Source organism: Nothobranchius furzeri, chromosome 10 (assembly GCF_043380555.1).
Source record: "Nothobranchius furzeri strain GRZ-AD chromosome 10, NfurGRZ-RIMD1, whole genome shotgun sequence".
In the NCBI taxonomy this organism is placed as follows: Eukaryota; Metazoa; Chordata; class Actinopteri; order Cyprinodontiformes; family Nothobranchiidae; genus Nothobranchius; species Nothobranchius furzeri.
The window spans coordinates 26,599,425-26,623,142 of record NC_091750.1 but is presented as its reverse complement, the minus strand read 5'-3'; the positions used below and the strand labels follow the sequence as shown (position 1 = coordinate 26,623,142).

The window sequence follows — 23,718 nt, the reverse complement described above, 5'->3', positions numbered from 1 at the left end:
TACTCTCTGACTGATAGTTCATCCTGCTTTACTGTGTCTGGCAGCAATGTGTGTGTGTGTGTGTGTGTGTGTGTGTGTGTGTGTGTGTGTGTGTGTGTGTGTGTGTGTGTGTGTGTGTGTGTGTGTGTGTGTGTGTGTGTGTGTGTGTGTGTGTGTGTGTGTGTGTGTGTGTGTGTGTGCACAGAGCCAAAGGGAAACAGCTTCATTCAGAGACTCGTTAATGCCACAGCATCCAGAACGATAATGAATCGCTGATTCTATCCACCCATTGGAGGCTCTCCATAATAGTACGCATGACTTTGAGCTGGCCAGTCAGCCGGCAGTGGGTGTGTTGGACCTGTTTGGGTCCAGGCAGACCGCCTCGAGAAGAGGGCTGAAAAGATGTCTAGTTGCACATGGGAAAATCCAAGGCTACCTGAATGGAAACACTCCCAACCTGGTCCAGGCAGAGTGAAGCTGATGCTAGTGTGTAAAGGCCAACAGTCACTTATCTTGTGCTGGCCAGAGGAGACAGGTTTCACATCAAAGACTAGTGGTGGTTACACATTATTGTCGGCACGATCGGGTATGGGACAGAATTTGGTTTCACACAGGTCAGATATGCATTTCTCAGACCGAGGCGACTTTTTACAGACCTCCTCCCCAGCGGTCCGACTGGGACCAAGGTGACACTACACACTGATTGGCCAACTGAAATGACCAGTGTTGGGAGTAACGCCGTTTAAGTATAACGGCGTTTCTAACGGCGTTCTTTTATAGGTAATGGAATAATCTAATTAATTACTTTTCCCGTCGTTACCGTTACTGGGGACGGAAGGTTGTGCGTTACTATGTGCTTGTCGAACGTTGAGCAACAGACTTTCTGACCGCCACACTTCAGCTGCAGCCAGGGAGAGAGAGGTGTCGGTAATGCATTTACAAACACGATGATGATTGGCCGGGTGGGAGGAGACCCTCAGTGTTCTCACTGTCACCGTTCGCTGTAGACACAACAAAGAAATGACGGGAATAATGTCGTTTAAAATAACCGCGATAATAAAAAATATTTCTTTCAGTAACGAGCAAACTAATTAATTACCATCTTCTTGTATCAAAACGTCATTTCAGTTACTGATAAGGAAATGCGTGCGTTAAGCAGCGCGGTGTGTTGAAGCTGTCATCTGCTGATCAGGAGCTAAAGAGGCAGATGTTTTCATCCAAGAGCATCACGGCCGTGAAGAACGAGGAAGACGTGATGAATAGTCTATGGCTGCAGACCCCCCGCAGATTCGCTGCTGCAGGTGGGAATCTGCAGCCGTGCCCTTCATGGCGTGACAGCGGGACGTCCTGAAGGTCCGCTCACCGGGACGTCCTGATCTTCTACCTTCCTAGATCATCCAGCTGTAACCTGTTTCTGATCATGTCTTTAGTCCCGCTGTAACACTGATGCATCAGTCTCAGACGGCATGGAGCTCAGGTGTTATTAGAACTACCTGTGTGTGTTCACCATCCAGCTTCAGCTCTTCTGTGTTTGGGTCTGACCCACATTAGTAAATGTGAGTCCTCCATCAGGCTTGTGCCTCTTCTAGTGTCATTTTAAAGGATATTTATTTATTTATTTAATCATTACTAGATTAGCAGCAACATAAATGCTGCTGTAGCGTTATGGATTTATGCTCTTTTATGAAAGAGAAACCATGCTACGTATTAATTTGGAATATTAATTTTAATAAATCAATAACCAAATTTTATATTGTTCAGAAGACTCAAAGGTTGTTTTCATCCATAAACTGCCGATAATATCTGAGTGTCTGTGTTTCAGTTCAATGAGGAAACAAGTTTGAAGGATTAAAAGTTTTAATTCTTCAAGTTAAACTAATGATTTTGAAAATTGACAAACAGGAAATAACAATCACATTGGCAACTTTGTGGGACAATCTTTTAACAGTTTATATGCTGTTCTTGCTCAAATAGACCTTCTGGTGAATTTATGAAGATTGAGAATGTTGTGACATGAATGCGTGTGTGAGTCTGATTTTGCTTCAGGAAGAAACAGGTGTCTGAGTGAAGTGATGGTTTGGATAAACTTAGGTCTTATCAGAGAACTGCATCAAACGCTAAAACCGTGTTCTGTCTCACCGAACTCTTGTGGACCCTCTTTCGGATCCGGGCCGTGGAGGATGTTGTGGTTCATCCAGATGACACCGGCGGCTGACAGGAGACGTAGGTGTCGAACGGAACCGGTCCAGAGTTGCCCTCGGTACACGTGGATGGTAAAGCGTTTTATCGATGCGCTTTCTTAAGTTAATTCACTCAGAAATCAAAAGACTCGGTAATGAGTCTTCGTTAGAAGTCGCGATTCAGCTATTCTGCCTGGCTTGGCAGAAACAGCGTGAAAGGGGGGAAGAACGAGCCAACAGGCTCTGCCCCCCCTTTGGTTTTCAGGTCTGTTCTCTCTCGCTGTCCAACACGAACTGAATCATAAAACTGAAAACTTACCAAAAACCTCTCTTCTCAAAGCAAAACATGTGCGTCATCAAATGTGTCTGGAGTTTACTGTGGGCAGATGTGTGTGGGTGTGTGTGAATGTTTGTGTGCTTGAGTGTGAAGGTCAGTACCACACATTCAACATTATCTACTTAAGTGTGGATTCATTAATCCATTATAATTACCCCAAAGCATACTAGTCATTCATTTGATTAAACACATTTATAATGAGCAAAATGATAATGGTTATTTTAACATTAAAATCACGAAAAAGAAGTTTAAACTTTATGTTTTGACTTGGTCTGGGTACAACTCATGTAAACACATCTTCTGGTAGACTGCAGGTGGCAGATGTTATGGTTTCCTCCCAGACTCGCTGGCGTTCAGGTCTTAATCTGTGGGTGAAAGTTCTCAGCGACCCAGCTATGACCCAGCTGCGTCCAACACCACCATTGTGACAGAAAACCCATATTTCCTCACGTTACACTGCTAAAAACACACAATTATGTGAAGCTGGAAAAATTAGAATACTGTGCAAAATTACATTCATTTCTGTAATTTAACTAGACTGAGAGACCATTTAAAGGCTCAGGAACCTTTACAGGTGTTTCTATTTGCAATTTTAAATTTTAGCTGATTGGGGTCTTGTTAAATATCACACAGTGACCTTTTAATAGTCTAGATAAGTGTAATGTTCCTATTAGTAGTTCCTCCTGTTAAGTGCTTATTTATTGAAATTATTCAGGTTTATAAAAAACATTTGGACATACATTTTATTATGTTCCAGTCATTAGTCATTTATATTTCACTATTGTAGTAATTCTTGCATTCTTTAATGAAAAAAGTAACTAAGTAGTTATTTTTGTTGGTAATTAGTTACTTTTATGATCTTGTAACTCATTTAGTAACTGAGTTACTTTTTTGACAAAGTAATCAGTAACTATAACTAATTACTTTTTAAAAGTAACGTTCCCAACACTGGAATGCCAGAATCAGAGTCTAGGTTATTGGTGATTGCTAATTAGCTCCTACAGTGTGCAGGCAGTTTAAAGAGCGGCTGATATCACGCCCACGCACAAAAAGAAATACAAGTCAACCCTGAGACGTAACATCTGTTAAAGAGTTAGGCTAGCTTGGGAAGATGGCTTGTAACAGACAGAGAAAATGAATAGGAAAGAGGGAAATCAATGGAGCCTGGGAAAGGCAGAATAAGAACAGAACAAGGAGAAGGTGGTGATAAAGGTCACGGAAAGGCCAGCTTGAACAGATGAATTATCAGCTGTTTTTAAAGGAGACCACTGAGTCCATTGATCTCAGGCTCAGGGGGAGAGAGTTCCAGAGTCTGGGATCCACAGCAGCAGATGATCTGTCACCTTTGACCTTTAGCCTGGTGCTGCACAACCAGTAGGCTTTGGTCACTAGACCTCAGGGACCTGCTGGGGGTGTAGGGACTGAGAAGATCACCAATGTATGGTGGTGCTTGTCCATGTAAGGCCCTAAAGACCAGAACCAGGATCTTGAAATGAACCCTGAAGTTCACTGGCAGCCAGTGAAGCTGGAGGAGAAGCAGGGTGATGTGGGTGTGTTTGGAGAATTACCAGCTTGTCTGGGGCATAGATGAGGATCTCAGTCTTCATTCAGCTGTAGAAAGTTCCCAGCCATCCAAGTTTTCATAGATTCTAAGCAGGTGTGTAACAGGCCTACCCAGTCTCTCAGCCTCTCCAGTAGCAGGTGATGGTCAACAGTGTCAAAGGCTGCAGTCAGGTCCAGCAGGACCAGAACAGAACAGTCCCCTGCATCACTGTGGGTCAGAAGGTCATTAGAGACCCTAACAAGAGCTGTTTCAGTAGAATGAGCTCTACGAAAACCTGACTGGATGCTATCATAGATGTTATGTTGATCAAGAGCAGCTGTGGGTTTCTTAGTCACAACCTTTTCTTGGAGATGAACGGAAGTTTAGAGATGGGTCTGAAGCTGCTATGGAGAAAGGGGTCGAGACTCGGTTTTTTAAGAAGCGGGTGGATTACAGCGTTCTTAAAGTAAGCAGGGACCTGACCAGAAACCAGAGAAGCATTAATTATAGAGAGCACGCTGGGACCGATGGACTGAAAAGCACTTTTAAACATAGATGAGGTAATATGTGGAGGGGGCATGCAGAGGTCTTCATAGAGTTAATTAGTTTGGTTAACTCAGGCAAAGAAACAGGAGCAAACCTATCTAGGATGGTGGGCTGGGTTGGAGTCGGGAGAGGCAGCGATAAGGCTGAAGGAGAGATGCTAGATCTGGCCTTATTGACTTTGTCCATAAAGAAAAAAAAATGTTTTCACAGTCTGCAACAGAGTGAATGGAGGCTGTAGGAGAGGCAGCAGAGACGATACTGCTGATGGTGTTAAACAGCACTTTGGTCCTTTTGCTCTGGGACACGAACGCAATGGTGATCTAAAATATAAACGTCCTCAAGACAAACACTGTCAGCATTTAGGCCCAGGGTAAAAACAAGGTCCAGAGTGTGTCCCCTGGTGTGTGTGGGGCCAGAAACATGCTGGGTAAAGCTGAAGGAGTCCATGAGGCTGGAGAAGCTCATGGCAAAATGGTCTGAGGGATCATCAATGTGAATGTTAAAATCACCAACAATCACCAGTCGGGACAGCTTCACAGTGGAGAATAGAAAGTCACTAAACTCCTGAAGGAAAGAACTGTTAAGACCAGGTGGACTATAGACCACAGCACAGTATAGACCACAGTACATCCGAATTTAATCAGCTGCAGTTCAAAAGAAGCAAATCAACTAAAGACCAGAGCTACATGGAAGATGGTTTCTAAGAACAACAGCTAGGCCTCCATCACGACCAGAACCCCAGGGCTGGCTAAGAAAAGAATAACCACTCGGGCAGAGTTTAATTAGACCAGAATAATCAGATGTTTGCTGCCAAGCTTCAGTCAGAAACAGAAAATCCAGGTTTTTAGAGAGAATTAGATCATTGAGCAGGAAGGACTTATTGTTTTAAGAACGGGGGTATTTATCAGAGCCCTGCTGAGTGAGGTGGAGGAATCAGAAACTACAAAAACAGCTGGAGTTAGTAGACGCAAGTTAGCCGGGTTAGATCCACAGTGTTTATAAAAACCATTTATGGAGTGAACAGAAGAGGAAACCACTGCAGAATGAGGAGAAAAAGATATTGGAAAACTTGGATGGAGAATCTCCGCGACATCGCAGCTTGGCGGGAATGCGGAAGTGGCGCTCAGGTCGCCAAACAAAGGACAAGTTTATTTAAATCATAATAGACATCCCAATAAATCTTGAGCTGCTGTAATACTCTACAATATATATATATATATATATATATATATATATATATATATATATATATATATATATATATATATATATATATATATAATGCTTTTATTAGACTGTAATAATTTGTGAGAAAATTAAAGAATCTACAAACCATCACCTGGCTTCTAGTCCACGCCAACAGTTTTATTTTAATTGGTGTGTGTGTGTGTGTGTGTGTGTGTGTGTGTGTGTGTGTGTGTGTGTGTGTGTGTGTGTGTGTGTGTGTGTGTGTGTGTTTTCCACTTCAAACACTGGTCTAACCAACCAGACCAGCGTGTCCAGTAACATATTCATGTTACAACTAAACCTGATTAACCCCAGAGCCATGCGCAATGCACTGTACTCCATGACTGTAAATGAGGGGGAGACGATAATCGGATCCTTTTCTCTTCAACATGGTTTAATGTAAAGTTTCATTCAGTACAAACTTTAGTTACACCAATCTAACGAGACAGAGCCTGGATTTGTATTCTGAACAGTTTAAACATGTTTAAAACGGAGACGTGCGTGACACGTCTAAAATTCGCACCTGCTCCGCTATTATGGAAATTAAACTAACAAGATGAATAACATGAACTTATTTTAGGCACAGACAACATCCCCCACACTTTTGAAAAGCTTTCAACGCGCCTGGTCGCTCATGTACGTCAAAGTTATCTTTCATAAGATGATAATCAATAAAACGATTTATATAAAGTTGATCCAGAAGTTGTAGCCCGTCTCTGCCTACAACATTTTGATATTTTTCACCCTGTTGGTGGTTTTACTGAGCAGGTGCCACTTTTGTCATACGTTTCTTTTTAAAACATGTTTAGACTGTTCAGAATACAAATCCAGGCTCTGTCACGTTTGATTGTTGTAATTAAACTTTGTAGGTGGGGAAGGTCAGAAAGCAGCTCAGAAGCTCATACGATTACGCACAAGCGTGACGCGTCAACCCGGTCTCACAGTCAGACCGGGTTAGAACTGTTCGGGTTTACGCAGACAATCTTTACATTTAGAATTGGCTTACAGATGTAAAATTAATGCAGTAAAATATAAAGCTTTTTATTTAAATATCCATTCATTATTTTACAAGCACAGAGAGCCGCATCAGATGGATGGAAGAGCCGCATGCGGCTGCAGAGCCACGGGGTGCCGACCCCTGTGCTAGCCTACTTTATTGTCCCCAGCAATTTTTAAACCCCACTCAAGTGTATGGTTATTGTCCCCAGCAATTCTGAAAACAAACTGACGCCCTTGTTCAGAACTGCCTTATAGATGGAATGCCTGAATCATCACAGAGCCTTCTGTGTGTTTTATAGATATTCGCTACTGCGCCTACTGGAGAGGTTCGCTGACACTTTTTAGTTTTTTTAGGTTTGGTCCTTTTTTACCCTGAGTTGAATCAAACCTGATCGTTAAATTGAACACTTTTAACCCTCCCACTGTCTTTATGGGTGACCCCGCGAGGAAAGTTGACCATTGAGCAGGATTGGTGGTTCATCCCTTGAGGTCCACATGGCAGGGGTGAGGTGGTGCTCACTCCTCACCCCTGCCACATGGACCCAAGGAGTAAACCATCAACCCTGCTCAATGGTCAACTTTCCTCGCGGGGTCACAGTGGGAGGGTTAAGCACAAACAAATGCCCAATTTGCTGTCTGAAAATAAAAGCTGCGTATTGCCTTGGCAGAGGTTTCGAAGCAGCCAACAAACCCGTGCTCCTGGTAGAAGCTGTCCAGTTTGGGAAGTTTGGGACACAAACCGTGACATTTGTTGGCCAACAGAACCGCTGGAACTGGCCTTCCATTGCTCAGGGTGACCTGGTGGAACAGCAGACATTCTTGGAACTGCCACAGGTTGAGTCTAGTCTGCCCCCAAGTGGACACAACAGTCTACTGCAGCAAATTCACTTACCTTTGAATCCAGATCTCCTTTCCACTTGAGGACAGCCTGGAACGTGGACAGCCTCATCATGTCGAAGACCACCAGAGCTCCCACAGCTTCTCTGTAATACACCCGGGTCATGTTCCCGTAACGTTCCTGTCCTGTTGGACAAAAACAAGAAGTGTTTGTGTTTCTGTCGTCCATCCGTCCGACCGTCAGAAAACTGCAGTATTAGTCAGAAATGTGATCAAAGCCAACAGAAATTTGGTGCTTTGTGAAAAACAAGTTAAACATTTTATAGCTCAAACACAACCCTGAAAAACCACTTGTTTGTTATGCTGAATGGTCTTTAAACACACCTAACACAAGAATTCCATCTGATCACACTTAGCCCGTGGTATACACAAGTGAGAAATGCAACTGTAACTAAAGTTCAGAGGTTAATGTTTAAAATGTCAAAACTTCTGTCTTTTGTGTTAAGGGAGCTGCAAAGGGGACAACATGAGACAATTTAATTATTATAAAGGGTAATGCAACCACAAAAATAGCCCACAAACTCATTTCTATACCACTCAATCCTCATACGGGTCATGGAGAGCTGGTGCCTAACTCTGGTAAACAGTCCACAAATTAAAGCAAAATAAGAAAAGTTGAATAAAGACATGAGCTAGACAGTGTAACAAACTGGCTAAAATAAAAATAGAATAGCATGAAGCACAAACAGCTTAATCATTTAAAAAATGCCCACAAACAAGAAAAGGACATTTATACAATATTAATAGAAAATGTAGTATAAATAGAGTTTCTGTGCAAATTTAGACCTCAAAACAACTGAAGAAAAAATGACTAAATTAGTCTGAAAATTACCTTTACTTTTACTTTGGGATTTTGCATAAAAATATCTAAATGATAAAGCAAAACAAAACATCTGCCAGCAGATGGAGACAAAACAAAGACAAGTTACTAACAGATTCTAAAAATACACTTTTCTGCTAAACAAACTAGCAAAAAACATTTTTCATGCCTCTTAACAACGTTCTAACATAGTTTAGCTATAAATGTTGCTGCGATAAAAGAAAATACAACTTGTGGTTCTCTTGCATTTGTCTAAAAACCCCCGCCAATAACATGGCTTTGTCTGAAGCATCTACTTTTGCCAAACCGCCGCACTTTCCTGGGTCCTCCGCTCATTATGAGCTTTTTTTTTTTTTTTGTTTTTATTTGCAGCAGAACACCACTGGTGTGAGAGGTTCTCTTGGCTCAACAATATCAGAGAAGGAGAAACAGCCAACTGCTACCACTTGAGCTTTAGGACAAACTACCAGAGTCCAAAAAAGAAAAACACTATTAGAAGTCACAGACAACAAAATATGTTTAGACCTAGGTGATGGCGACTGGTGTTTAGTGCTTTGATTACTGTGGCAATGCTGGTTCCGGTATCTGCCGGACGCGACTCAGGGATGATGGGTTAAGTGTTCTGTGACCGTGTTTGTGTTTAAAAGCTAGATTTCCATGCAGATTTGCTATTGCAGCTTTAATTTGAATGGTTTGTCAGCTTATAGCCATTTTTGGTTTCCTATGAACAGAAACTTCTGATGATGATATGTTACAACCAGGGTTCGAAATTAACACCCGCCAACCCGCCAAATGCGGGTTAAAATGGTTTTGGCGGGTACTGTTAAAATATTACTAGCCAGTTTTTCCGGTGATCCGTGAGGCAACCAAGCAATTCATATCAGAGACGCTCTGGGTCGTTTGCCCCCTCCTCGAGTAAGGTCTAGCTGCGGACGTAGCCCCGGCCAAACACGCCCCTATGTCCAAAACACGCGTGCACGTACGAAGACGAGAACTCGCATGCGTGTTGCAAGAGATGGAAATGACGGTTCAGGTAAAGACAGATTTATATTTTTACAACTTGCGAAGATTTTGTACTAGAAATTTGAACGTTTAAGACATAGTTTGATAGATAGCGCATTAGTGATTTTTTTCTGAAACACTTTTATATAAAATTAAGCATTATTGGCAGTGGGGGAAGACGTCATGGACGCAAATTTTTTAAATATAATTTTTAATGGGCTACATGCAAGCCTTTTGGCCAAAATAAACGTAACAATAGGCTGTTTATTTGACCGTTTATGACTCCTCATCTAATAAGCAGCAAACTCACGACGGCAATGTGGTAGCCCGGAGGTATTCTACAAACACAAGAACAGTGCTAATGCCTTTATGTATTGTTTTCACATTGTTTATGACAGCCTCTAGGTGTAAATGTCATTTTTACTAATTGCTATTTATCTTTGTCTCATAGGTGAGAGGGGGCGTGATTGGCCCATCAGTCTATCTGCACAACTGTAGACCTGGGCCTAAGCTGAGATCAGTGCTGGACACAGACACATGTGAGGGAGTCCTTCTGAAGCCTTCTGATGCTGGCCAGCACAACAAGGCAAAGAACGAGTTGATCGATGCTCTGTGGCAATGCATCACTGTGATGTGAACAGTGGTGTCCTGCATGCTATGCGACTGACCGGTTTCCAGCGCTGGCCAGAGGCAGACACGAGTTTCGGTCAGTGATGGACACTTCTCGCCAATGCATTTTATGATTTACGACAACTTCTGAACTTTGTAGTAATGTTTTCCCTTGTTCTCAGATTGTGGTGATGAGGAGATAAACAAGCTCACAACTCACTTCCGACCTCTTCTGCTGTCTGCTGGAGTGGATGTGGACTTGATCCCTGATCAATGGCTGAACTGTACACAGCAGGATTTAGCCAAGGTATTTAGAGAAAAAAATTAACATTGATGTTCCTAAATGGCAAAGTTTTTAACAAGTCCTTGAAAAGCTAAATGTCTAATAGTGTAAGATTTTAATTTGTTAAAATCGCATTACAAATCTAATTATGTCTTTAAAATAATATATAAAGTAGCATTTTAAACTATTGCTTGCTTGACTGTAATTTTGTCGACCCTTCTGCAGGAACTTTTGAGAAAACCTGGCCTACTGTGAACAGAATGCTGCGCCATCGGTGTCCTGACGTCCTTTACCTCTTTGATGCTCTCCTCACCATCCCTGCAAGTACAGCTGACTGTGAAAGAGGGCTCAGTGTCATGAAGCAGGTAAAGAGTGACTGGCGTTCACGCCCAAAGTCTCCTAACGATCTTCGTCCTGTAGCTCTAACCTCCGTGGTGATGAAGGCCATGGAGAAGATCATAAAAGAGCAATCATCGTGCACGCAGAGGCGCCGATGATGCAAAAATCTTCATCCTGGACTCCATCCACAAACATCTGGAGCTCCCTGACTCCTCCGCCAGGCTTCTGTTTCTTGACTTTTCATCAGCGTTCAACACTCTGCAGCCTCACATCCTGGCTACTAAACTTTCCTCCCAATTTCATTTAGATGACCAGTTAACCCTGTGGATACTGGACTTTTTAACCAACAGGACTCAGAAAGTTTGGGTCAACAACTCTCTCTCCGGTTTCCGTTCCACCTCCACCGGCTCCCCCCAGGGCTGTGTGCTCTCCCCCCTGCTCTACATCCTCGACACCGACGACTGCAGATCCACACATCCCAACTGTCACCTGGTGAAATACGCTGATGATACAGTCCTCCTATCACTGCTGTCAGGCTTCTCACAACACCACGGACCTGCTCTTCAGGAGTTTGTAGAGTGGTGGGACAGCTCCAAACTTGAACTGAATGTGAGCAAAACCAAAGACATGCTGGTGACCTTCTGCAGGAGGCCGAGGGATCCGGCTTCTTCAGTCACCACCATTATCCATGGGACCCCAGAGGAGGTAGTGGAGGAGTACGAGTATCTGGGAACCACCTTTGACAACCTCCTGAAATTCTCTGCTAACACAGAGGAGATTCTCAGGAAGCTCCAACAACGGTTATATCTCCTTAGGAAGCTCAACTCCTTTGGAGTCAGCTCCTCAGTCATGATGACTTTTTACTGTGCCTTCGTGGAAAACATCATGACCTTCTCCATCACTTGCTGGTTCTACTCTCTTAAGCCGGGCGTACACTGTGCGACTTTTTCACTTTTTTGAGCCGATTTTCCAGTCGTGCGAGAATCCACGACATCGGGGGGAGTTTTGCGCAGAGCGGTCGTGTAGTGTACAGGGGGTTACGAGAGGCGATTAACACCACGTGACCAGCTGCCGATCAGCAGTCGTGAGCTCGCACGGACTTCTGGCGTGTTTAATATTTTGCTCGTCCCTCGTGAGGGTATCGCACTGTTGAAGCGGCGCTGCGAGCAGCTGCGACCCAAAAAGTATCAGAACCGCTCACGGCGCATGCGCAATCCTGCATCAACACCGCTCACCCGCTATTTCCCTAATAACACACGCTGTTCGTTTTTATTTCTACACGTTTTTTTACTCACAAAGATTGTCAAGAAAGCACTTTTGTCGTGTTCATGTCAAATTAAACTGATCCCAAAACACAGATTTACTTTCTTTATTTCGTTTTCCTCATCCAACCCCCATAAATCCCTGTGTGCACTCCTGCAGCACTCCCGAAGGACAACAGGCAAGACGAGACAAAAAAGTCTGACGTGTTGAGTAAAAACTGCTATTTTTAGCATATTTTTAGGGCCGACGTGTTGCTACCAGACGTACAGCGTGAGCAGTCAGGTCGCATCAAGAACTGGGTCGTGCAGTGTGAGCACATGACTCGTGAGATCTGCTCTGCGAGGAAGTCGTACAGTTTGAGCTGAAGCTGAACGCTACGAGTGAAAAAGTCACACAGTGTACGCCCGGCTTTAGCCTCCAGAACAGGAACAGACTGCAGCACACCACATCAGTGTGATCCAACATCGTTGGCCTGCCTGTCAGAACTCTTGCTCAGGTTTTCTATCAACAAGCCCTGAGACAGGCAGCCAAAAGCCTCCACAACCCCTCTCACATTCTTTACCCCGCATTTCAATGGCTCCCCTCTGGGCGACGCCTACGCTGCATTTCCTGCAAGACTGAGAGGAGGAGAGCCACCTTTGTCCCCAAAGCCATTCTGCTCCTTAACTCCAGCAGATAAGATAAGACCATCCCCCGATAAACCCTCTCCTTGGGCTCTCCATATATTTAACTTTTATACAGATGACACTTTAGTCACTTTATTCACTTACTCAGTGTTTTTTGCATATTTTACTGTTTTATCCATCTTCTTGCTGCTTTATTACTTCCTTATTGCCTATTTATTCAATGTTCGTATGTCCAACATCATGCTGCTCTGCTGTTATTGTCATTTTATTTTTTAATTGCCCCTCGGTGATAAATAATTTTTTTCTGATTCTGATAGGTGAGACCCTCTCTGACCTCCTTTGACTTTGATCCAACCAAAGCCATTGACATCTGGCATGCTGACAGTTTGCGCAGACGCAGGCCTGAATTTGTGCGCAAAAATGCAACAAAAGAAAGTGATGTTTAGATTCAGAAAAAGAAACAAGTTCAGCGAGCTCTGAGGATGAGGATGTTTGATTCAGAGGGAAGAGATACAGTGGGAAAAAAATAAATCAATGTTGCACTTTCTATATGTTCTTGTGTGTATTGCAGTATGTGTGCGTTTTTCACAACAACAGTGTTAATAAAATGACAAAATCTTCATTCAGTGGCATTCATAATCTCTTTTTTGACTGCAGAAAAAAATGGCTAGTGTAAATCCAAGGTGATGGTCATAAAAGTTAATTTTGAACCCTGGTTTTTACAATGAAAGAAAGTTTATATTTTGGATTTGTATTTCAAGTTCTCACTTGGTGTCGTTCTTGCCCTGACCAGCAGGTGGCGGTAACACGTTCGTTGTTCTCCGAGCGCCAACTATAACCAAGACGAAGAAGAAGTAAAGGAGCGTTAGCAAAGTAAGCTTGTAGTTGTTTGTTGTATGAGGTGAATATTTGAGTCTCTGGGTTAAACATGTATTCAGGGGAGTCTCTGATGGACTTTGTCAACAAGCAAGTAGCTACTGCTAGAAAACTCATCACGAACGTTGAAGAAGCCATGGCCCAGTTCGAGGAAGGGCTCGGTGGTCAGCGCAGACTGTCGGATAAGAGCTGGGAACCACAGAGCAGCTCACACAGGGCAGGTAAGAAACACCAGCGGGACTCGTGCAGAGACGGACTGGGACAGTAATTTGGCCCGGGGCCCTGTCCTGTTATTATTTAAGGCAGAGGTGTCAAACTCACACGGGGCCGAAATGAAACTCTGGGACGGAGTCGAGGGCCAAACTTAATATTTTTTGAAAAAGTGGCGGCAAATTTGCACATTTTCTTTATCAACATATATGCAATTTTGAACCTTTAAATTTGGAAACGAACTTATTTCTGCATTAACACTGAATGTGGAATAACCAAATTACACACGAGCAAGTCAGTTTTAAAAGGCATCAGTGGTATTCATTACTTGTGGAATATTCAGTATTTTTAAAATCTATTCAGGATTTATGTTTTATTGTTGTTTATTCATTTTTCTTATTTTTTATTCTCTCCTTTTTTTTCTCCTGTAATACGTGTCATCGCTGCTGTGACGTCTAGCTTTCCCCACTGAGGAACAATAAAGGGATTTTCTATTCTATTCATCTATCTGCAGCCTTTCCACTTCCTGTTTACTGTAGGTTAAATCTTTTCTCACGGGCCAACAACAAAATAAAAATATCATTTTATCTTAAATAAAAATGCAACACCTCACCTGTTAACTTTCATGCTTTGAAGCAGAAAAAGAGCATAAAACCAACATATTTAAAGCTCAGTTTGCTCCACTGGTTTACTGTGATGCTCACCTGTTCCAGCCAGATACCTGCATCATGGGGTTGATCTGAGCTGAGGAGGAGACTCCTGTTGTTTTGTTCATCTTCATCATAATAATGACAACATTAGATGACAACAGGTGCTCACAAAGGTTTGTGCTGATGAACATGTCTGAGCAGCTTGGCCACATTGTTGTGTGTCGGGGAGGAAACACAACGCATCAGCCCGCGGGCCTTGTGTCTGACACATGTGATTTAAGGTGTGTAGAAAGCTGCTTTCTTGTGTAGATCATCTCCAGAAAGCAGACCTCAGTTTTCTGACTGCCTTCTAGCCAACCGTCTTTTGATTTTTACGGGTGCAACTACAAGAGAAATTACGGTGTCCTCGTTATAGAGTACCTTTCAAAATAAAAGCGCTCAAAACACGTTTCAAAGTTTGTGTAAAATTGTGTCTGCGATAAAACTGCGTTTTATGATTTTATCTCTTTAAAAATACTTTTAATTAAAATAATGAACATGATATAAACGTGTGTGTAAAATTGTGTACAAGATAAAACCGTGTTTTTTATGATTTTATCTATTTAAAAATACTTTAAATTAAAAGAATAAACACATTTGTCTACTTTGCAATTCTTATCCCTCCCCTCCCTTTCATCCTGATCTGATGTGGCATTTCAAAAGAAAGTGAAAATTATTGACAATTATCACTAAATTCAATGGTTTCATTCTCAAAAACAGTCTAAATGAAGTGCAAATTTAACTTTAAAGACAATTTTCACCATATTCAATGGTTCCTTTCTCAAAAACTGTGATTCCACAACATCATTCCACGTCAGTCTTAAAGTACACACCGACTGCTAAATCCTCCCCAACTTTCATAAGGATCTGATGTGGCATTTCAAAATAAAGTGCAATCAAATATGACTTTAGAGACAATTTTCACTATATTCAATGGTTAATTTCTCAACTGTCTGATTCCACAACATCATTCCACCTCAGTAGAGTACACATCGAGGACTACATCCTCTGCAAATTTTATTAAGACCTGATGATACATCAGAAATTTTGTGAGGATGTATTCGTCTATGTGTACTTTAAGGCAGATGTGGAATGATGTTGCAGAATCAAACAGTTTTTGAGAAATCAGCCGTGGAATATAGTGAAAATTGTCATTACTGACTAGTTTCGCTGCACTTTATTTTGAAATATCTCATCAGATCTTTATGAAATTTTGGGAGGATGTAGTGCTCGATGTGTACTCTAAGAATGAAGTAGATTGATGTTGCGGAATGAAACAGTTTTTGAGAAATTACTATGGAATTAGTAAAAATAGTCATTAATGACTTGTGATTGCACTTTATTTTGTAATGCCACATCAATCAATCAATCAAAGCTTTATTTATAAAGCGCCTGTCGGGAAGCCCAAGGCGCTGAACATGGTACATGAGAAATGTGAAACATGATGAATAAATTGAAAATAAAAGCAATTCAAATAGTGCAAAAAAGGTAAAACATTAAAGTAGAAGACAAATGGGTAAAACAAGGGATAAAGAGACCAATGAAAACAGGGAAATAAAATCAACATAAAAGAGGCCAAATTCAAACACGTTCAGGGAACACCAAGCGGAGGAGGTGGGTTTTTAGGCGACTCTTAAAAGACTGGCAGAGATGGGGACAGCCTAACTGAGGTTGGCAAGTGGTTCCAGAGTGACGGTGCTAGGACTGAGAAAGCCCGGTCCTCGCGTGTACGACACCTAGAACGAGGGACAGCGAGCAGGCCTTGGTCAAGAGGAGCGTAGAGCGCGTGATGGGGAATGTTTGTTCAGGAGAGTGGCCAGATAGGGGGGAGCACCACCCTGGAAGAAATTGTAAACAAAGACGAGGATTTTAAAGTGTGAATGATAACAGACTGGAAGCCAGTGCAGGGAGGCCAGAACCGGACTGATGTGGTCCCGTTTCCTGGTCCCAGTCAGAAACCTGGCTGCGCTGTTCTGCACAACCCGTAGACAACGCAGTGATGACTGACACAACCCTGCATATAGAGAGCTGCAGTAATCAAGCCTAGAAATTACAAAAGCATGGAGTCTGGCTCCAGGTGGGCTCTCGACAGCATAGGCTTGATTTTTGCAAGGCGTCTCAGATGAAAGAAACTGGACCGGATCACAGAGTTGATGTGAGCATCAAATTTAAGTCCAGCGTCAATTTTCACCCCCAGACTGGTGACAACTGGTTTTGACAGTTTAAAGGTTGGTTTATGCTTGACGAGTTTATGCGCGAGGTCCGCACGGCTCCGCGCGGCAAAATTGTGTCATTTTAACAACCACGCCCCTCCACCGCGCCTCCGCACGGCCCAAAATTTCCGCACCGCGCACCTAGGAAATTTTCTAACAACGCGGACGGTCGGACGTGGAAAAACATGGCGGACCGGCAAGAACTAGTATGGCAGAGGTTTGTAAATATGGACATTTGTATGATTCAGCTCTCAAAGATCACCGTGATCAACATGTTGTTAATAATTCTTGGAGAGAAATAGCTCGTACTGTCAGAAAAGACGAGGACGCTGTTAAAAATGCTGGAATGCCATGTTGTAAACAGTAATTTCTACTTCTACTCTGGTGTAGTGTTGGATGCATGCCATAGAGCTCCATGCTGCCCCCTACAGTTTGGGAGAATATTGGCTCACCGCAGAGACCAGCCGCATGAACCATAAATGCTGCAAGTTGTGAAGCGCGTTCCATCCGCGAGCCGCATCACCAAGCGGAAAGTAAATGCGTCAAGCATAAACCAAGCTTTAGTCATCCAAAGTTGATTTTCCCTTTTACCTGTAGATTTGATTAATTTGCAGTTATCAATATATGACTTCAACAGTATTTTCATGCAGGATGTGTATGCAGCGTTTCATTTTAAACTGTCATTATGGTTAGTATACATGCATACAAATATAGATTCGTGTTTACATAGTTTTAATGTATATCCAAAAAATTAATTCTTAAGGTACATTATTTAAACATTTTTTTAAATCCCTCTGAAGGTGTGGTAGCTTTTATTTTGCAGTGGCGGCGCGCTACAAATATTCTGTACCTGTACAGAATATATACACCAACCTAAAGGATTATTAGGAATACCGTATTAATACATTGTTTGACCCCATTTCGCCTTCAGCACTGCCTAATACTAGGTGACATTTATTCAACAAGGTGCTGAAAGCATTCTTTAGAAATGTTGGCCCATATTGATAGGATAGCATCTTGCAGTTGATGTAGATTTGTGGGATACACATCCAGGGCAAGAAGCTCCCGTTCCACCACATCCCAAAGATGCTCTATCTATGCTCGCGCTGCTGCGAACCGGTTCCGCCACCACATTCCCGCAGAAACTGGTTGATCATGTGGTTTAACAACCACAATGTCCTCAGAAGCGAAAACACTTTTAAAAGGGAGGGAGGAGTCCTAACTGTTGCTGCAGGCGTGTTGTGTGAGAGTGCAGTTATATACTGGTTAATATATTTTTGGGTTCAGTTGCTTTCATGTGGCCTAATGTGAGTCTATTTGGGATCATTGGAATGATCAGCAGCATTTCTTGATGTGACTTTATGGCAGTTGCCCAGGGCATCATCACAAGGAGGATGGCATTCATTTACTTTTGTTTTATTTGGTATTTTTTCAGTCATTTTTGGAAATAGTGATTAATTTTGATTAATTCACAGCCTATGTTTAATTACATTTAAAAATTAGTTGTTTGACATCCCCAGTTATAATAAATGTCTACAGATGAGATCAAACAAAACAGATGAGAATTGCCCTTAAAGAGCAAGTCACCCCCAAATAAACTTTTTTTTTGCTGATTAAATAAATGAGTGTCTAATCGTGCTGCAGACACGTGTCGTCAATAATTTGGCACTTCAGTGCATCTTAGTTAAAATTTAAATATTCTGCCTAAAACTGGCAGCGTTGTGCCGTTGTCAGGTAAAAACTCTGCATTGTATTTTAATTTAAATCTGCCACCGCTATTGGCTAAGAAGTATGCTATGATGTAAACTGGTACATTATGATGTCACAATGCTGTCGTGAGCCTGAGTTTGTGTGTATTTGTTAGCGGCTCCGCCTTCTCTGTCTGCCAGGCAACAGCATGTGTTGCATTTTTCAAACATGAAGTGGGAGTGGAGTTAGACTCTGGTAGGGGTTGACTTGCTCTTTAAGCTGTTTAACTTGGACCAAGCATTTTAGGTCACAGATAGGTGCAGCTTAGGGTCTCTGTCTATACACCTTATGAGACAATTTAGGTGATGGCATGTTGTTTTTCTGCTATTGAACTGTTTTCTAATAATGTTGTGTTTAATAAAGTGAAGGAAGGAGAGAAATAACGTTTCCCTAGCACTTTTTAAAAATGTCCCCATGTAATCCGATTAATCGATTAATCGTGTCGAGACCCCATCCGATTCATCGATTATCCAAATAATTGTTTGTTGCAGCCCTAGATTGATTAGGTATTTGCATTAAGGAGAAGTTGAACAGGTGTGCGTGCTTCGGGGATCTGGAGAAAAACGCTGCGAGGCCATTCAGATTGGCAAAAAATACCTTGCACTCTTTAAGCTTTGAGGCCCCTTGAGTCAGCACTAAATTAAGATGATGTGCAAAACAGTGAATGAATAAGGCCATAGGTGCCTTTTCCTTAACTTTAGCTTGCACCCATTTAGTCCAGATGCCATCACCGCTGCGCCATCGTAACACTGTAACACCTTTGTCCAAACAGCGTTCATATTCCTCAAGAATACGAAAAATAAGTGCGGCAAGGTCATCAGCTCGTCAAATGCTCCTCGATACTTGTAGCTGTCTCAAAGCGCAGGATGAGTGCGAGCGTCATTGGTTTCATCAACCATGATGGTAACAATAGGGGCTCTTCTGATCTCCATTTTGATCTCATCTTCCATCACTTCAGCAATAGCATAAACGAGGCCATTTTGTACTCTGCCTGATGTCCCAGTAAAGACCCTGTTTGTGGTCAGGTGTTAATGCAAGTCGGCATCGTGTTCAGCAAGAAAAGATAAAAGCTCCACATAATTACCTCTATTTAATGACTGGGGTTTTTATCGTGTCTCCTAAATGAAAGTTCCTGTTTACCCAAAAACATGACCATTCATAGTTACTTGCCTGAAAATGTCGAACAAATCCTTTCCCCTGCTGTGGCAAGCCAGCTAGCATTGGAGTCGGGACGACCTGTTCTCACAAGATCCATTTTTTTCTTGAAAGGTTCATCTTGAAAATGGCGTGGCAAGTAAGTCTGCAACCAAGTCTGTCCTTTCTCCTCTTTCAGCCATCATGTGTTCAAAAAATACACGATAGCAGTCTATAGATACAAATCTCCGTGTTTAATTTTGATATTAGTGGTGTGCATTTCTACCTGCCTCACGATTCGATCCGATTCCGATTACCTGCCTAAAGATTCGATTTGAGTCTGAAATGCATCACGATTCTTCACCCAAAATTTTTCATTACTTAATAAAAGCAGTTGCTTATATAATGTGCTGTTGTTGTTACGTACGACTCTGTTGCAGTTGACGTCCATGAATCACATGTAATGGCTACGCGGCTAGCTTTACTCATTGATTCCATTACCTGGGCTTTGGTTTCGTTGTACAGTGCAAGCACAACAGTTTCTGTGAAGTGCCTTCTTGTCGGTAAGTTATACCGAGACTCGAGCGTCTTCAGGAGGTAGCGAAACCTGCTATTCTCTACCACAGAATATGGTTGTGTAGATCCTTAGCAATAAAACATGCAACAGAACGGGTGATCTTTCCTCTCTCCGAAGCAGACGGTGAAATTGTCAGCACTTCTTCAATCGTTGGCTGGGATGTGCTCGCTGTTTTTGTGGCTGTTGCTGAAGAAGGGTGGAAATGTTCAAAATGTTTGGTCATATTAGTTGTATTCCCAAAGTACTTTAGTTTTGTGTGGCACACCTTACACACAGTGTGCATCTTGTCAAGCTTTCTGTCTAGCTCATAAAAGCCGAAATTAGCCCAGACATCCCATTTAAATGTAACGGTTGCATCTTTGATTACTGGTAATGTTCACCCTGTATCCCTGTCTGCCATTTCTGTTTTAAATTGGCGCTAGGGCAACGCAGTGCGCATGTCGTTGCAACTCTGCCCCCGGAAGTAGTTATAAAACCTCAAAACTCTATTGTCCTCGCGCGTCCAGAACATCAACATAGACATAGGGAGAAAATCTCATTATGTCATGTTGCTGCATCGATGCAGAATCATGCACGGTCGAATCGCGATGCATCTTACAATCGATCATTTTCCCCACCTCTATTTGATATTTTGCTTAATGGCGCTAGACAAGTTCAAACTACTGCTTATCCAATCACAGGATGCGTTCATGTCAGCTTTTGCGTGGGCCATGCTAACTTGTGAGCTGATTGGCTATTGCAACTGGATTGTCTCTGTTCACTTACACTCCGAGCCAACTGCTCGGTTGATTCTGAAGACCTAGGGCAGACTTAATCTACCTGAAAACGCAAGCTAGCTGAAATCTGATTGGATAACACCCAACCTTGGTATTTTAACACTGGGAGCAGTGCAACCAAGTGGGTATAACAGGATATAAAGAAAATAGGCCAGTGAAAATTTTTTGATTTAAAAATATTTACCAAAGGAAAAAATACATTTACTTTTTTGAGTAAGTTTAGGCCAGCAGAGAAGGCTTTGCTGGCCCTGACTGCCCACCAGTGGTACTAAGCAGCAGTACCTCTCAACAGGTTGAGCGGGTTGTCCAGTAATCGGAAGGTTGCAGGTTCGATCCTGGCTCCGGACAGAGAATTCTGCTGTTGTGTCCTTGAGCAAGACACTTACCCACTTTGCCTGCTGGTGGTGGTCGGAGGGACCGGTGGCACCTGTGCTCGGGCTAGGGCTGTCGCGGTTGAGGAATTCCCCCTGCGGTGATTCAGGGTGGCTTAATATTGCGGTGTGCGATATTATTGCAGCCCTTTTTTTATTGCAGTACTATCTAAACATAATGTTTACACATTTAAAAAAGGTTAAAAATTGCCGTGCCTTCTTTAATAACACTTTACTGAATGCAGATCAAAGGGCAGTAACAACACAGATCGCAGTAACGTTTGTTTCTCCGACAGTCAGAGTCCGACTGAACTTAAAAACAACAAAATTCAGGAGGTTAAACTTTTAAATGCAAATTTGGCTGCAGCATCTAACAAATAAGAAACAAGTCCCCATTTTGTTTAGTTGTTTAAAATCAAGCATAAAAAATTACATGTACCGGGCGCACGTGCGCCGGGGGGCGGGCGCACTATCATTTCACTTTCACACACACGAATGACGGTGATTTATAGCTCGGTCACGTCCTTGTTACCCACAAGGAAAACCAGCATGTTAACCATATACGGTTTGAGAGAGGACCTGAGAGGGGGGGCAACATTTCCAGCAACACTGAAAACCCTCTCGTATGGTGCGCTCGTTGCACTAACGCACACGTACTTGCGTGCGACTCTGGCGAGCAAAGGGAATCTCTCCCGGTTGTTGCTCCACCATGTCAGGGGGGTTTCTTTAGGGTGGATGCATTCCTCCTGCAGGTAGCGAGTGAGCTCCAGCTCGGCTCAAACTCTCTTCGGGACGGCTGCAGAAGCAGTGCTTGTCCGGGACTTCAGCAGGTCTCCGAGCGTTTATTATTTTTTGCCGCTGATGGCAGCTCTCTCTCGGCCAAGGACCCTGGCTGCGCAGCAGCTGACGTACTGAAAACCAAAGTGCTCCCAAAGGAGCGAAGTAACTTTTCGTTTTGATACCAGTGCAGCCATCCTTCTCAACATGCATCATTGAGTTGAACCAAGTTCAGTAATCGCGGTGGCCCATGATGCAGCGCGGTGGGTTTCTTAATATTGCGATATTTCATTTTTGCGGTTACCGCGACAGCCCTAGCTCGGGCGCTTCGCCTCTGTCAGTGCGCCCCAGGGCAGCTACATGGCTACATCGTAGCTCATCACCATCAGTCTGTGAATGTATGTGTGAATGAATGAATGATGCACTGTAGCGTAAAGCGCTTTGGAGTCCTTACACTGAGAAGCGCTGTACAAGTGTGGGTCATTTATCATTGATCATTTAATATTACTAATCTTAATCAAAAGAACATATATAAATATATCCACAGTTAAACTATGATCAACAGAATTTAATGTATTTCATTAATCCTTAAGACCTGCCAGAGTTCGCCAGAACTTATATTTACATTTTTACATGCTGTGGTGCCATTTTTTGGAGTATTTCAACTTGGTATACAACAATACAACCTTACATTCTAAATTTTAATAATATAAATGTAAAATGTTCATAGCAACTAAATATTTTACTAAAAATGCTATTATCCATACACAAATTTAAAATCGTTTTTTGTTTTTACACATATTTTTCATTATATAGAAATGCTACACCTTTATCCCTCAAAATTGTCAATGGCAAAAAGTTGCACACAATCCTTTCAAACAACAACAAATTTATTTGAAGTGCTTTTATAAATTAGTTTCTGAGATACACTCATTTAAATAAACAATTTGTAGCTAATTTTTCAGGAGTATAAAGTTTTCCTAATCTCTCACTAATAATAATAATAACAATAATCATATGCTGAATAATAAAGATTATTACATTAATATATACGTGAGGAAACAGAAACTGAAACTTAATCACCCAGTGCTGTAATGGCGTCAACTGCTTCAAGAAAGGACGATGCACCATTTGGGAGGTCCATGATATATCTCAACGTTTGTAATGGTTGTGTTGGGAGTTTGTAGTAGGTGTGTAATGTGTGTAGGATGTGTTTGTCTAAATGTATTATTGCAAAAAAGCACAACGCTCTGGGACAAGAGCGCTGTTTAGCGCTTGAGATATTAGTGTAAATCCTCCGGTTTAATATGCAAAAAATAAACTAGAAAAATTGCATTTATTGCACAAATGCTGTTTGAATGCTGGATAGCTGAAACTGTAAGCTGAAGCTGCTGAACAGCTGAACTGAAGCTGAAACAAAGCAAAACTGTCAAAATGAGCTGAATGTCTTGAAAGATGTAGAAGCAAAAAGCACCAACAAGAAAATAAAGTACAAAAAGTAAGCGAAGAATCAAGAAACCTAATCCTAAACAGCAGAAAAATGAAATCTGTGAACATTGTTTAAAAAACCGGACAGCTAAAATGTCTAAACACCTGTTATTTCCGTAGGACTAGTTTAACAGTATAATTTTTACATTTAGCTGAACTGTGAAATTAGCATCATATGCTGAATTCTGAAACTAATTGCTGAAGCTGC

At 42.2% G+C, this 23,718-nt stretch overlaps 2 protein-coding genes across 2 annotated transcripts in view; one reads left to right on the top strand and one right to left on the bottom strand.

Annotated features, from left to right (window-relative positions):
• Positions 1–7,345: 7,345 nt before the first annotated feature.
• LOC139072337 (ras-related protein Rab-32-like) lies at positions 7,346–7,828 on the bottom strand. The gene is made up of 2 exons (XM_070555996.1): positions 7,704–7,828; positions 7,346–7,609 (listed from the first exon to the last, which is right to left on the bottom strand). Exons 1-2 carry the CDS (start codon positions 7,812–7,814, stop codon positions 7,418–7,420), a joined length of 303 nt encoding a protein of 100 aa, XP_070412097.1. The 5' UTR covers positions 7,815–7,828; the 3' UTR covers positions 7,346–7,417.
• A 5,641-nt stretch (positions 7,829–13,469) lies between these two features.
• LOC107387165 (zinc finger protein ZFP2-like) overlaps positions 13,470–23,718 on the top strand; it is a 37,900-nt gene continuing 27,651 nt past the window's right edge. Inside the window, exon 1 of the mRNA XM_054730984.2 lies at positions 13,470–13,747. Within this exon, the coding sequence (XP_054586959.2) occupies positions 13,579–13,747 (169 nt within the window). The 5' untranslated portion in view covers positions 13,470–13,578. The remainder of the gene's footprint in view (positions 13,748–23,718) is intronic.

Bases quoted from the DNA above. Each gene is read 5' to 3' on its own strand.
- LOC139072337 (XM_070555996.1), bottom strand. From the start codon at position 7,814: ATGACCCGGGTGTATTACAGAGAAGCTGTGGGAGCTCTGGTGGTCTTC. The intron at 7,610-7,703 runs GTAAGTGAATTT...CTGTTCCACCAG, and splicing joins AAGGAGATCTGGATTCAAAG to GTCACCCTGAGCAATGGAAG.